This window comes from Crinia signifera, chromosome 9 (assembly GCF_055691185.1).
Source record: "Crinia signifera chromosome 9, ASM5569118v1, whole genome shotgun sequence".
Lineage (NCBI taxonomy): Eukaryota > Metazoa > Chordata > Amphibia > Anura > Myobatrachidae > Crinia > Crinia signifera.
Genome location: NC_139225.1, coordinates 32,584,342 through 32,599,507, shown reverse-complemented (window position 1 = coordinate 32,599,507; position 15,166 = coordinate 32,584,342). Strand labels below are relative to the sequence as shown.

Here is a 15,166-nt window from a genome sequence, read left to right as displayed (position 1 = left end):
AAACTGTAACCGAATCTGCCGCGCTATATAAGACACTGTAACGTAATCTGCTGCGCTATATAAGACACTGTAACGGAATCTGCTGCGCTATATAAGACACTGTAACGGAATCTGCTACACTATATAAGACACTGTAACGGAATCTGCTGCTCTATATAAGACACTGTAACGGAATCTGCTGCACTATATAAGACACTGTAACGGAATCTGCTGCGCTATATAAGACATTAACGGAATCTGCTGCTCTATATAAGACGCTGTAACGTAATCTGCTGCGCTATATAAGACACTGTAACGGAATCTGCTGCTCTATATAAGACCCTGGAACGGAATCTGCTGCACTATATAAGACACTGTAATGGAATCTTCTGCGCTATATAAGATGCTGTAAATAAATAAATATATATACACAGATAAATATATATACAGCACAGCAGGGCGGGCAGCAGAAGCCAGAGAGATTCACTCTCCCCCCCCTCCCCCAGGCCCCACCAATCCCCCTAACCACAAGTATATAACAACATGTTTATTAACATCATTAATTAGCTGTATAAAAAGAAAAAAAATCCACCTTGAATATTGATAATAACTGAGTACAGCAGGGCCAGGGTGGCACGGACGGCAGCAGAACACCTTCTCCTCCAGGCTACAGCCAGCACTTGGGATGGCTGAGGACACTGCTGTAGCCAGGGAGGAGGGAGTGAGTCGCTCTGCATAGCAGGGGCAGGTGACGCTGGGAGGAGTCTGGAGTTCTGCTGCGCTGCACTGCCCGGAAGCCGGCCCGAGCAGCAGCAGCAACTTGAACTTAGAGAGGAGTGAGTGACAGTCAGCCGCCTGGCCTCACCGTCCGTGACGCAGGGACCAGGTGAGCAGGGCAGGAGGCAGGCGCCGGACAGGGCAGCCGCCGGCGCACGCTGCCCGGTACTATTAGTATGATCTTAGGTACTAGTGCGCACGGATCATTTGTGGAGGGGGGGGCGGGCCGGCGGCGCCATTCAACCAATTGGTGCCTGGAGCGTGAGCTCCACTGGCTCCGCCGTCCCTACGCCTTTGGCTGTACAATGGTGGAGATCATGTTTTATCCTTCCTGGTTATCCTTCTGATTATCCTCCAGAACCTGGACTTGCCGTTGTTATTATGCAATCTGTTTGTGGTCCTGAACATTGGCCGGGCTAGTGTTTGTTACCGCATTGTAGTCTGAGAGGCCCTCGCAAATTTTCACCCTTTTATTATGTCTCATACTAATATACTCCTCTATATGTACACAGATACAGATTAGATTGTAAGCTTGCAGCAGGGCCCTCCTAACTCCAAAGCTGGGTACACATATATACAATTGTCGGGCCGTTCTTCCGTTCTGGGTCGGACAGCCGTTCAATTGTATATGTGTGTACGCTGTCCCGTAATATTATTATTCTATCAGGGACGTGCAGTCAGGGGAGGCAGGGGAGGCAGTGCCTCCCCTGTCATTAATGATTAAAATAATACAAAGAAGTTACGTATGACACAAAATCTGTGTCATAAGTATTTTCTTTATATTAATTTGATCCTTCTCATTGTTGCATATTGTGTAAACTCATTTTGGAGGCACCAATAGCGGTGCCTCCAGCGGCCCCTTATTAAAAGCTGGAAGCCGGGGGAGGGCAGGGGGTGGGGACTAGCAGAGGGCTGTAAAAGCCCATTTGAAAAAGTAGTAGAAGCGGCACCTTTCCAAGTGCCTCAGTGACAGGGGTGCGCTTTCAGCCAATATGAAGGCATGCCCCTGTCACTGAAGCCTTCGGAAAGCCCGTCCCCCCTTCCCCTCTGCCGTAGGTGCCCGCCCTTCCCTGCACCCTCACCCATCTCTAGCAGCTAACGGCAGCAGTGTCCCATGCCAGAAGAGCGGGCCAGGAGAGTCGGGGCGTAGGAGCGGTTGTGCCCAGCGGAGCCTGCTTATTAATGTGGGCGCTACCTTAGAACCAGAGACCTGGCATGTTGTAGCGATCGCCGGGCTTCTGGGCGCCGGGAAGGTGCGGCTGCTGGGAGAGATGTGTCTTCTCCTGCCCGACAAGCTCCGTTACTGGGGCTTTGAGGGGTCCCGGCTGGATCACTGCTGCTGTGGGGAGGAGGAGAGTAGTCCTTGGCCGGGAGCAGCATTGTCCGGAAGCCCTCCACCTGCCTGGCTTGCTTGCATGGCTGCCTTGCAGGACATGGTGGAGAGGCCGCAGTCCAGGCTGCCAAAGAGGAATCAAACTGTGTGTCAGCAACATGCTGGAGCTGCGGGCTGCGGGGGACAGGGTGAGTACACACTCATGTCCCTTGCCATCAATCATACTCAGTGCCAGCCAGCCATAACCCCCATGACAGTGAGCATGTAAACCCCATGGCAATGAGCTTGTAAACCCCATAGCAGTGAACATGTAACCCCCCATGGTATTGAGCATGTAAACCCCATAGCAATGAGCATGTAACCCCCCATGGTATTGAGCATGTAAACCCTATAGCAATGAGCATGTAACCCCCCATGGCGATGAGCATTTAAACCCCATGGAAACAAGCATGTAAGACAGTAAGTAAGGACATAAGTATTATACAACTACACCACACTGCAGGGGGCCTTGTATGTCTATGCCACACTGCAGGGGGCCTTGTACGTCTATGCCACACTGCAGGGGGCATTAGACATCTGTGCCACACTGCAAGGGGCATTATAAGTTTACGCCGCACCACAGAGTGCAGTATGCATCGATGCTGCACTGTAGGGCACATTATGCATTTAAGCGACACTAATATTCCATGGGTGTGGCACATAAAAGGTGTCAGCCGCATAATTGTGTGTTTGGCATAATGTGCAAATGGGTATCACGGTGTGTGGCATAATGTTTAATAAGCATTACGGTTCATGGCATAATGTGACATTGGAATTACTGTTTGCAGAATAATATGTAATGGGCATTATGTTGCATTGTATAATATGCAATGGGCATTACAGTGTGTGGTGTAATATGTAATGGGCATTATGTTATGGGCTATACAGTGTGTGGCATAATGTGTCATGGGCATTACGGTATGTGGCATAATGGTTAAGGGGCATTACGGTGTGTGGAATAATGTGACCATGTCTCTGTTGTTATATTGCCACTCCCTCAGTTGCGTGTGACCACCCCCCCCCCCCATCACAATTGACCACGACCATTTTTGGTACCATATACCATTTTTTTCATCTTAGAGGAAGCTATCGCATGATCCTCTGACTCTCATCAAATCATCCGATGCTAGCATGATGTTTGACAGCAGAGATGAGGGTTCTGTTTGTTAGCACCTCCTACCACTAAACTATCCTATTTCGTGGCTCTCTCATCCATCCAGCCAGCACAAGCACTCCTGCAATGCTACAAAAAAAAACGGTAACAGGTCTGCCTTGCTCTGAACGGTTTGGACAGCAGAAGCTTACCTTGGCTCATCCACCCTATTGACATCGGAATTAACCAGCAAGGGCTATACAGCCATACTTCACTGGACCGCCTGTTATCCATCCGAACACAGAAGCTAAGCAGTGAGAGGCTGGATCAGTACCTATATGGGGGACCTATAGGGAACATCCAGTGCTGTATTCATCCACTGGGGCAGTACGCCTGTTAATACTGTTGAGGTGCAGCCACAACAAACTTGACCCCCCCCTTTTCTCTCTTCCATCTCATGCCCTAATAGTCCATACCCACCTTTGCCGACACTGTGGTGGATATCGTAGTGGTGGTGCGCAGTGACCAGTGCCCCTTTCGATTGCCGATACCGTATATTATATATAAAAATTGGTACTAGGCAATACGTTACCTAAACATTTTCGCTCTTGTTGAAATACCTTGATTTCTGATATTGTCATAATAATTGGCGGGAGTCCATCATATATGGTGCTCTCCAATAATCACATAAACGGTGTGTGGATATATTTATATGAACTTATTTTATTAACTAAGCTTTCTATTAAAAGTTACGTTTTATTGTTACATCATTTGTACATCTATTAAACTGTATTTTATCATATCAAGTGTGCCCCAAAAACCTTTTTGGTTCTTCTTTAGTCTTCTCCTATAGACTACATCCATTTTCAGTTGATATTCTGAACTTTGTTTGGGAGCACCACCAACCGTTAATAGCCAGTCAGGGTTTTTCCCGCACGGCCTTCCGCTTATGTTGGTTCACATCAATTAACTACGCTTAAATTGTACTCAGTAATTGTCCCCCAAGCCTGTGCCAGCCCAATCCCTATCTCAATCATTTTTGGTACCATGTAAGAAAAAATTACAACTTGCACCACTGCTTACAAACCAGTGCCTCACTAGCCACGGATCTCACCGCACGTCACTGTATTCTATTATATGTACATTGCATTCAGAACGCACACTTCAATAAATCATGTGTGGAGGTGACAGGGTTAATGTAGTTTACGGAGCCGCGGCTCCGCTGCTCATGATATATAAGAGCAGACTGTCACAACATAAAGGAATTTGTGAGACACAAGCAGACAGACAATACAAGGCACAGTTGCTAATATTTCAATATGCATTAGATAATGTGACACACACGGAGCACCAAACTGCTATAAAGCCGGGTAGTCAGTTTGCCAGGGTGACTACCGCAGTCGCATACCCGTCTTTATAGCAGCTTGCAAGGGTGACTACCGCAAACCGCAAACTGACTTTAGTCGCATACCCGGCTTTATAGCAGTTTGGTGTTCCGTGTGTGTCACATTATCTAATGCATATTGAAATATTAGCAACTGTGCCTTGTATTATCATTAGCCCTTTTAAGGGCTATTGCCTGTCTGCTTGTGCAGCTCAAATTCCTCATGTTGTGACAGCCTGCTCTTATATATCATGAGCAGCGGCTCCGTGAACTACATTAATCCTGTCACCTCCACACATGATTTATTCAAGTGTGCGTTCTGAATGCAATGTACATATAATAGAATAATTATTATTATTGTTGTGACATATACTGTAGGAACTCTTGCGATTGGAACATATCTCCAGGATAATTCATACAGTCCTAGCCGGCATTTCTATATCGAAGTTTAGTCACCTTGCAGGCTGACTAATTTTTAGACGCGTACCCAGCCATTTTGGTTTCGGTTCTGTACTCACGCCTCTTTGTTTTGGTATGCCCTTAACCCAGCCCATTATGATAATTTTGTTCATATATATCGTGTCAAAAGTCCAAATCGAGAGAATGTGTACGGTGGTACAATCTTTTGGTTTGGAGTACATCCGACGTCGCAAGTAAAATTGTACAGGTGTGTACGTGCGTAATCGGCTGTTGTTTGTGGAAGGTCCGACGCGTCTATGGTTGATCAAACGGTCGCAAGAAAACATGGATTGTATATATGTGTACCCAGCTCAAGTCTGTCTGTTGTTACCCAGTTTGTTTTATCACTGTTTACTTTTGTAAAGTGCAACGGAATCTGCTGCGCTATATAAGAAACAGTAAATAAATAAATATGTAAAAAACAGGGTGGGGGGTATGGGGGAAGGTCAGTCGCACAGGATTTATAGGTTTTACACAGTCATGTGGTATTAAAGGACCCTCAGGACTTTATGTAATGAGTTTTTTATATACTTAGATAGTATGAGGGTGTGCTACCACTGGACACAGAAGCAAGACTTTATTCAAAGAAAGAAAAGAAATGTCTCTATGTGGTGCACCTGAAGATACAGAAATTCTTTAAAAAGTAACTTTTATTTCATATTCATAAAAAATAGGGGTGCGAAATATTGACAAACAGATAACAAACATAAGACACGGACGGTGTGATAAAAAAGGATAAATTTTTTCCTTATACAGTGTGGACCCAATTCCCCAAATGGCCCCTTGTAAATATATATACACGTGCTCCTATGGCACTGCTGGCAGACACAATGGGACACTTCACAAAAATGTGTGTGCCGAACACAATGGTTTCAGATGTCTGTCAGCCACTGTTGTGTGTTCAATAGGCTTGTTCACTGCTGGCTCATGGTATCATGTAGGCTCAGCTCTCATGAGGTAGTGGTGCTGCTCATTTCCCCGGAGCAGGGTAACTGGGGACGTGGTGTAACTAGCCCTCCCTGATCCTGCTAGGGGGGAATATATACCAAAGTACACCCTAATGGTATAAATGCAAATAACAAGTATTAGGTCACCTTTGCTGTAACATATATGGGGCTGAGCGTTTACCCGGCTGGTGGGACCTGGTCAGAACTGCCACTTCTGAGCCAAGATTCCCACTACTGCCGGGAGATGAGCCGAGGGATGAGCTGACAAGCAGTGGGGGAACAGCACGGGACTGGATGTAGACAGGCGGCGTGTATGTATCACCGCCGTCTGCCTCCCGTCTGATCCCAGAAAGACGCACAGAGCTTAAGTAGGCAGCGGCGTGTACACGGTAGCGCCGACTGTCTCACTGTGGCTCTGTGGTTAGGGAGGCGGCGGTGCAGACGCCTAGCACCGCTGCTCCAGGTAGGCTTACGATCCCAGTGAAAACTGGCGTACGTGAGCCCTACCGTCTGGTAGCCGGAACACACAATAAAATAATCACAATGTCAAGTGGGGAGGGGAAGAGGGGAGTCAAACACACTGATTTAGGTCAGTGTACACTTCGCAAAACGGAGCTTCATCAGGACCAGCCTGGCAAGCCTCCGGAAGCTCCTTATATACCTGTGGTGAGTAGGTGACCCAATTCAGGTGAGTATGAATGGGTGTGTCCAGGTACCTGCTCCCTGTCAATCACCCTTGGTGTGTGGGCGTGATAAGTCTGACTTGGTGCAGAAATGAGCTAGGAAACAAGGTCCTATGTTTAAACATAAATCAGAGTACCACTTTGGGAATAGTCTTGGGATAAATATATGTAAGAAGGAGAAAATACCGTTATCTATACGTATGAAGAGAAAGAGCCATCTTGCGATAGATTTATTTAATTAAATCAATTACATAAAAAAATATATGAGCAGGAAACATATGCATGTTATAATCTATATCAGCGGTTCCCAACCTGTGGTACGCGTACCCCTGGGGGTACGCGTCCACCCGCTCGGGGGTACGCGGTGGCCCAGCCTGTAATGGCGGCCGCGGCAGAGAGGGGAGGCTTTTCCAGTCTCCTAAAAAAAGCCTCCAGGCTCCCCCAACCCGCCGGGGGAGCAAGCGCCAGCGGGGAGCCGCCGGCTCATCAGGCAGCAGAAGCAGAGAGGGTGGCGGTCACAGAGCTCACTGTGCGCCGCAGACAGTCTCTGAGCGTCTGCCGAGAGCAACAAGTACCAGCAGTGGGGAGCAGTAACCCCTCCACCTCCACCCAGTGACGTCGCTAGGGGGGTGCGGGCCACACCGGGTGTCACCCTTCTGTGGGGTGACACCAAATAGAGCTGCTCTAACACCCGCACCCCTGCGTCCACTGTCCAAACGCTGCCCGGCACACACCTACTTATGCTCTCTCTCCGCTCTGCAATGTATCTCCCCGACCCTAACTGGCTCCTGAGTCCTGCTTTTCGTCACATCACATTTCCTGACACAGGCAGTGGTGCCGGCAGCCAGAAGAATCAGGGGTTAATCTCCCACAGTCTGACTCCGTCCGCATAGGCTGACACGCCATCTCCTTTGCTAGTTCCTGTTCCTGGCTGCTTGTGTTGTTAGGTCTCTAGGAAGCATGGATTCGGAACTACTCATGTACTCCGTTACTGAGCCCTCCCCCTCTGCTGCACGGAGAGTGACAAGCAAACTGGTGAGTTTAACCCTCTGTAATCCTGGTTACATTTAGGAAATCGCGTGTGTGCATTTATTATACAAACACAGTATATAGTATTGATCCCAGAGCCACTGTCCAAGCCACCCACTCACCCACCCTGTGTCAGCTCTTTCACCCTGCGTCAGCTCTCTTACCCTGCGTCAGCACTCTCACCCTGCGTCAGCACTCTCACCCTGCGTCAGCACTCTCACCCTGCATCTGCCCTCTCTCACCTGCATCATTCTGCCCTCTCACCCTGTGTCTCTCCCCCTAATATGTCCTCCTCCCACCCTGCACCCTACGTCTCCCCTCTCACACCCAGTGTAGTAACACATGGTGTATCGAGAGATATATATGTACTGTATATATATCTATAGAGATACACCAGCACCTTGATAAAAAAAAGCCTGGGGGGGGGGGCGCCAGACGATATTTTGGCTGGGGGGAGCAATATTTTTAGTTACGCCAGTCCCCCCTCAGTGCGTGCCGCCGTCCCCCGGTGCATGCTGGATATTGTAGTCATCCCTCCCCGGCTTTTACTTCCTGTAAAGTGACTGCCCCGGTGCTTAAAGTGACTGCCCTGGCGCGTAAAGTGATTGCCCCGGTGTGTTACACTTGAGCAGCGGCTGGGGGTGAGGGAGAACCCGCTGTTCCAGGAGCACCTCACCTCATTTACTTCCATGGACGGTGTCGGCCGGGTCCGCAGCTTACAAGAAGACAAGTCCCCAGTTGCCTTTAAGGTATCTGTTCTACTGACAGGTTAGTGGGGTTGGGTAGGTTACACTTGTACTGGGGATGGCAGCGGGTAGAGAGAAATACACACAGGGATACCTCTCTCTCTCTCTCCCCCTCTCGCTCGCTCTCTCTCTTCCTCTCTCTCTCCCTCTCTCCCCCTCTCGCTCGCTCTCCCTCCCTCCCTCTCTCTCTCTCTCTCCCCCTCCCTCTCCCCCTCTCTCCCCCTCTCTCCCCCCCCCTCTCTCTCTCCCCCCCTCTCTCTTCAATTGAGGCCACACCCCTTTTTAGGCCACGCCCCCTAAAAAAATTTCGCGAGGGGGTACTCATAAATGAAAATCCTAATCAAGGGGTACGGGAGACAAAAAAGGTTGGGAACCACTGATCTATATGAATGGGGTGCTGCCAAGTAGCGACATGAAGTCACGTGACCGCACTGAGTGTGGTACCCAAATGCACATATGTGGTCGGAGTTAGATGGAGTATCCTCATATGTACCCAAGTGTGCCATGGGTCTCATAAATATGATAGGACCTCATAGAAATAGAAATACATAGTCTGATTTAATAGGAAGGTGTAAAAGTGCGTTTTTATCTATGCGTTTATATCATCTCTGTTCATATCCGAAACTGGTGATAAAGTGATGTGAAATAATAACACCACTATGTGGTGAGGATTATGACCTGGACTATATTCCAGGACAGGTGGAGACAAGTGAAAAACATGTGAAAAAATATGAAAAACCAAATATATATGTGCAAAAAACAAAAAGTAAAAGAAGGAAGGGAGTGAAGAACCTAGTGTCACATATCATGTGTGGGTTCTCTGATTTGAAGGGATGGGATCCCCATATAAAGTGCACCTGAGAATTAATCTCAGGAAGGATTTTTGAATGAATTGTGTGGGTGCCGTGGCCAGGATGAAGTGAGAAATAAATATATAAATCAGCCTCGAACGGGTGAGTTTAGTGTCTGGTTTCCTATATGTCAGATTCATGAATACTATGTAGGAGGTTGAAATATGTGGTGGATACTCTCAATAGGATCACCCCAGTGTTGGAAATGAGATGACCTCCTCCCATGGGGGTACACCAACATACAGGAAGTATCTCAGATATGTGTGGAACCAGACTGCACCCAGGAGGGGTGACCGTCTAACAAATTATGAAGATGGGTTGGTAAAAGAATTATGTGACCCTTCCTAGATCACCTAGGATCATATATCGGTCACCCCTGGACTCCAAAAGATAATGATGGGAGAGCCAGAGAAATGGGATGGAGGTGGCTTCAGAGGTGAATCAGGTATGTATGAGGTCAGACTGTGCATGTAGGGAATAGGAATCTGATAGATAACGTAGGTAAGTATATGTAAGGATATGTAATTTTCATAGGTCACTTGGACTCAAACAAAAATTGCCTCTGCATTCCCCAAACGGGGGGGGGGGCCACAGAAAGGGCCAGAAAGAAGGGGAATGAAAAGGAGGTATAATTAATGATAATACAATACATCGAGACCGGTTTAGGTGAGGCTAATACCCTCATCCATATGATTACGTGAAAAAGAGATTTGTGAAGGAGAGAAGGGAAAATGAGCAAGGACAAACGTAAACGGAGGAATCATAAGAACACCGTGAAGTTGTTTTCCTCATTGAGTCCATGAGGTGTCATGGTGTTCATTAGAAAGATGAGGCGGGTTTCCTGTTTCAGGATGTTAAAGGTGATTAAACTATGACCAGAGATACAATATGTGAAAAGCGCAGGTTACGTAATGTGTCCGCAACTGGCTTACCCTTTATACCTAACTACGTGCGAACAAAACGTAGCGCAGCGTAGCGTACCTATTAATTGTATGTTATTCAGTTAAGAACCAATACCTTGATAAGAGATCTCTTCGCAGGACTTTGTCTCTAATTCTGCGAATATACTTTAAAGGACAGAGTCCGCAATGTACCTTATCGCTATTATGCGAATAACCAGACACGACCACTGAATAGAAGTAAGGAGGTTAGAACTCCATAAAAAGGTTGTATTAAAGTCCCTAATGGACAAAAGGGGGTTACAGAAATAAGAAATAAACAGGTATAACAAGTGATATACTAACAATGAATGCTAACAAACTCTGCTAAGGGGAAAGAATACAATAATACAAGACACAATCAGCCAACGATACTACAAAGATAAATACCGTGAAATGCAACCGTTACCCGTCTCACTCTAGTATGCGAAGCGCAGTCCGGTCAGAGCTCACTATCGTTCAGGAATGAGCGATAGTCCGGTAAGAAGGTCCAGGGAAGGTAATTGTGCCGAAGTGACCGAGCCTGCTCCGGGTCGCCTATCTTATAGGGTCAGAAGGGGGAGGTCAAAGGCCATTCTCATTGGTCAGAGATCATATGTCCGGTCCACTGTGATTGGAGGTTAGACGCTGTACCTGGTCTGACCAGGTGCAGGGGAGTGAACTTTAAGAGTCCTTTGTTTGGTGGTTTCGGCGTCAGCAAGGATAAGAACCGGTTTTATCTGGTTTCCTTTGTTAACTACTTACAACAGAAACTGTCTCTGGGATATGGAATATGTCCATAACTATCGGACAGTGTACATTGCGAAATATTCGCAATGACCGGAATACTTCGCAGAATGAGCTGAACGGAACGGTACTAAACACGATATAGACAGGTGTGTGCAGGGCTAACTAAGCTATGTGTGGCGTTCTAAACCTTTTAACTATATTTCATTTCGTGTAAGTGTGTTATTATGAATTTATGTGTGATAGTATGTCTACTCTTCTGGTCCACATTGTCACACATACTCGGGTATGGTAACTTTATTTGCGCAACTCTGCGAACCAAAATGGCGGCCATACTATCACAAAATGGCGTGTGTGCACCTAGACTTCAACAGTCCACCCTTTAACAGTAAATATTAAACTGTTACAATACAAAACATTTCACACGACAAAACAGAAATTCATAATCCTAACAGAGAAATTGGGATACATGAAATAAACATATAAGGGGAGTAAACCATCTGCTCTCGGCCGATCCAGGATCATGGATAAACGATGGGCCGCATTTATCGAACAATCTACTCAGGGTCACGAAGGATAATGTACAATTTTGGGATAAAAATAAAAACAGGGGTGGTTACAACATATACACGTTCACAAATATGGTTTCTTTAAAGGGAGGTGGTTTCGATTTTAGGGTCATATACCAAACCCTGGTCTTCCACTGTATCTCTCGTTCTTACACTCATGATTTCGGTACGTTTTGCCTTTCCCCGGGTCACCACCTTTAAACATTTGAACAATAGCACAAAGACTATGATGGCACCACCGATGCAGAGAAGGAGTTTTCCTATGCTAGCTATGATCCCCTGCGCCCATTCTCCTAAACCAGAGAACCAGTGCATTGGATTCAACCAGGAGGTCCATTCGCTAACTTTGTTACCTATTTCTGCCAGGCTGATATTATGTTCCCTTCTAAATTCCCATTTAAGCTGAAGAATCTCATCCATCCGGTGATCGATGATTTCTTCTGGGTCTTCAGTATTGTTGGTGATATATGTACAGCATTTCACCCCAAACTGTGTAGAGAGGGTGACACAATATCCTCCTGTCATGGCTGTCAGATAGTTCAACACCATTCGATGTTGGACTAGCTCTCTTTTATACGCTTGCAACTCCTTCCCAGTGTATCTAAAGGTGTCATCATAAATCTCAGTGATGTTATCTACCAAGCTGGCTAATGCTTGTATGTATTTAAAATTGATAACTCCTCGGGCGGTATGGGTGATATCTAATGCAATGAGGAATTGGATACCGAACGACTCGTGTATCATTTCAGAAGCTAGGGGTTCTTTTCTTATTGTTAAATCCCTTTTATGGATTTGGTCATAATGGGTATGAGTGTAAGGAGGAGAAATACCTCTGTGTACGTTCATCATCTCATCGTGTGTGAGGGTCATCACTTCCGGTAACACTCTGCCTAGATAACAAATACCAACGTAGTTCATGGAGAGCCATTTGTACGCCCTTCTACCACAAATATAATAAACATCGTCAGGGAGAAAATAAGGGACAGAGTATTTCATTATCTTGTCACACATTATCCATAAGAACATCCCCGTCCCCTGCTCCCTGACTCGTTCCTCACATGTTTCTGGCTGTAGGGTCATATTACAGTAGCCGGCTGATACTCTGCCGGCCATCATTTTACTTTTCTTCACCGTGTAAACATATTTATAGTGTCTTCCACTGGTTCGGATTTTTAATAATAATTCTTTATCTATGGGCTCTCCATCTGGACGCTGGGAGTAAGTTATTGTCTGGTTTTGCCATGTCACTTCCCAAGTACCAATTGTTCTGGAACTTGAGAAGTTCATACATACCAGGGATTTATCCACTTGGTATGGGTGTAATCTAAGACTAGGGGACCTGGTATACAGGTATCTCTTATCCAAAGGCCTCCCCTTATTTAATACGCTTATCTCTGAAATATTAAGCGGGTATGGGACTAGGCCTACACTACTCCTTTTATGTAATACTTGAGAACACACCCAGCACTCTGTTTGGTTTAAAACCTTACCCACTAATGAGTGGTAATCACTCAAAGGATGTTGGCCGGTAGTTGCCTTACTGGTCGACTGACATCGCTGGATGCATCCTTCTTCCATTTTAGGTTGACAATATCTACAGACACAGTACTCACCAGACAATAAATCATCACATAGCCCTTGAACTACGTTTTCCTCATACCTTTTACCTTCTCCTGTCATGGGTAAAGTGTCAAGCTGGTTTAGGGATTCTACCTCACCCATATCTGGGTCCATTATTACACTGTCAGGATTCCGCTCCGATCGCTCTAGAATGTGGCAGCCACCGAGTATTTTAGGATGAAGAGAAGAACACAGAAAGAAAACAAAGACATATGTGCATAACTGTGAACCTTTTGCTTGGAGTCCTTCCATCATCTCTACCAGGGGACTTGTATTTTGCTCTGCTTCTTAGACCTTTGTTCGCTCAGGTTGCTCGACCTTGGCTGCTTCTCAGTGTTCCCGAAACAATGCTTCTAGCGACACTTCTTCTCTCTCGCTCTCTGCACACTGGGATTCTGGGTTACTGGCTTTCTTGCAGTGGGACGAATGTATCCAAGTCTCTCTCTCTGCGACTTTAATTGATGTAGTGCTGGTCAACAAAACTTGGTACGGTCCTTCCCAACGGTCTATCAAACAACCTGAGCGTAAGAAATTTCGGATCATAACAAAGTCTCCTGGTTTAAGATTATGACAATTCTCGGTAGGCATATCAGGGTTCAGAAAATTCAGCTGCTTTTGTTGCTCCCTTAGCTGTTTGTTTAGCTTTAGGATATACTGTACAGTTAGCTCATTATTACATTTTAGATCATCCTGTGGGTCTATCATGATGTGTGGCTGCCGACCAAACAGTATCTCGAAGGGGGACAGGTTGAGCGGAGTCCTGGGAGTGGTCCTAATGCTATACAACACAATAGGCAGTGCCTCTGGCCATAACAACCCTGTTTCAGCCATAACTTTACCCAATTTCTTCTTAATAGTACCATTCATTCTCTCAACTTTGGCGCTCGCCTGGGGACGATATGGAGTATGAAGTTTACTATTAATCCCCAGGAGTTTACACATGATTTGGAAGACCTCTCCTGTGAAATGAGTGCCTCTGTCACTTTCAATGACCTTTGGGATACCATATCTACAGACAAACTCCTGACATATTTTCTTTGCTGTAAAGGTAGCAGTGTTGGAGGCAGCGGGGAAAGCCTCCACCCAGCTGGAAAACATGTCAACACAAACCAATACATATTTCAAATTTCTACAGGGTGGTAACTGTATGAAGTCGATTTGTATTACCTGGAAAGGGCCTTCTGTAGGAGGGATGTGGGATGGCTCTGTTGGGATGGCTTTTCCAACGTTCTTCCTCAAACAGGTGAGGCATGACATTGCCACTCTACCTGCTTGAGAAGCGAACCCTGGTGCACACCAGTAGGCCTTTACCAGCTTGCACATACCTTCCTTCCCAAGATGTGTCAGCCCATGGGCCGCCTCGGCTAGACTAGGAAGGTATGCTCTGGGGGCCACTGGTTTCCCGTGTCCATCTCTCCAAAGTCCGGTGGACTCTTGGCCACATCCCTTCGACTTCCATACTGCTCTTTCCTGTGGGGAACACAAATTCTGCATGTCTATCAGTTTGGATGTGGATACCATGTTCAGTGTACAAAGGTTAGTGGGATGGGTAAAAATATTTACAGGGCATGCGGCCCTTTTCGCTGCCTCATCAGCGCGGCTGTTACCAAGTGACACCGGGTCTTTCTCTGATGTGTGAGCTTTGCACTTGATAACAGCCACTCTGTCTGGAAGCTGGATAGCTCCCAGAAGTCTCCTAATGTACGTCGCATGCGCCACTGGTGTGCCAGCCGCCGTCATGAAATTTCGGAGGCGCCATAGGGCTCCAAAATCATGGACTACTCCGAAAGCATATCTGGAGTCGGTATATATGTTCACTGATTTCCCTTTAGCCAGTTCACATGCTCTGGTCAGTGCCACCAGTTCCGCTACTTGCGCTGAGTGAGGTGGTCCTAAGGGTTCAGCTTCCACAATACCTTCTCCATCTACTACCGCGTAGCCTGTGCAAAGCTCTCCCGTCTCCGTCTGTCTATGACAGCTACCATCTGTGAAT

The 15,166-nt window shown here is 46.5% G+C and overlaps 2 protein-coding genes and 1 pseudogene across 3 annotated transcripts in view; 2 read left to right on the top strand and 1 right to left on the bottom strand.

The window, feature by feature from the left end:
• Nucleotides 1-865, bottom strand: part of LOC146035354 (phytanoyl-CoA dioxygenase domain-containing protein 1-like) — a 63,808-nt gene extending 62,943 nt beyond the window's left edge. Inside the window, exon 1 of the mRNA XM_083158751.1 lies at nucleotides 572-865. The gene's annotated coding sequence lies outside the window, so the exon portion shown is untranslated. The remainder of the gene's footprint in view (nucleotides 1-571) is intronic.
• The window catches only part of PHYHD1 (phytanoyl-CoA dioxygenase domain containing 1), a 58,486-nt gene continuing 44,032 nt past the window's right edge, over nucleotides 713-15,166 (top strand). Inside the window, exon 1 of one of the 2 annotated variants that reach the window (XM_083158748.1) lies at nucleotides 713-865. Coding sequence is in view for 1 of the 2 variants with exons in the window: in XM_083158746.1 (XP_083014872.1) it covers nucleotides 7,655-7,729 (75 nt within the window). In the remaining variant the exon portion in view is untranslated. Of the gene's footprint in view, nucleotides 866-7,592; nucleotides 7,730-15,166 lie in introns of those variants that run through there. The other variant, XM_083158746.1, reaches the window with a different exon arrangement.
• On the top strand, nucleotides 3,478-3,596 carry LOC146039924 (5S ribosomal RNA; annotated as a pseudogene).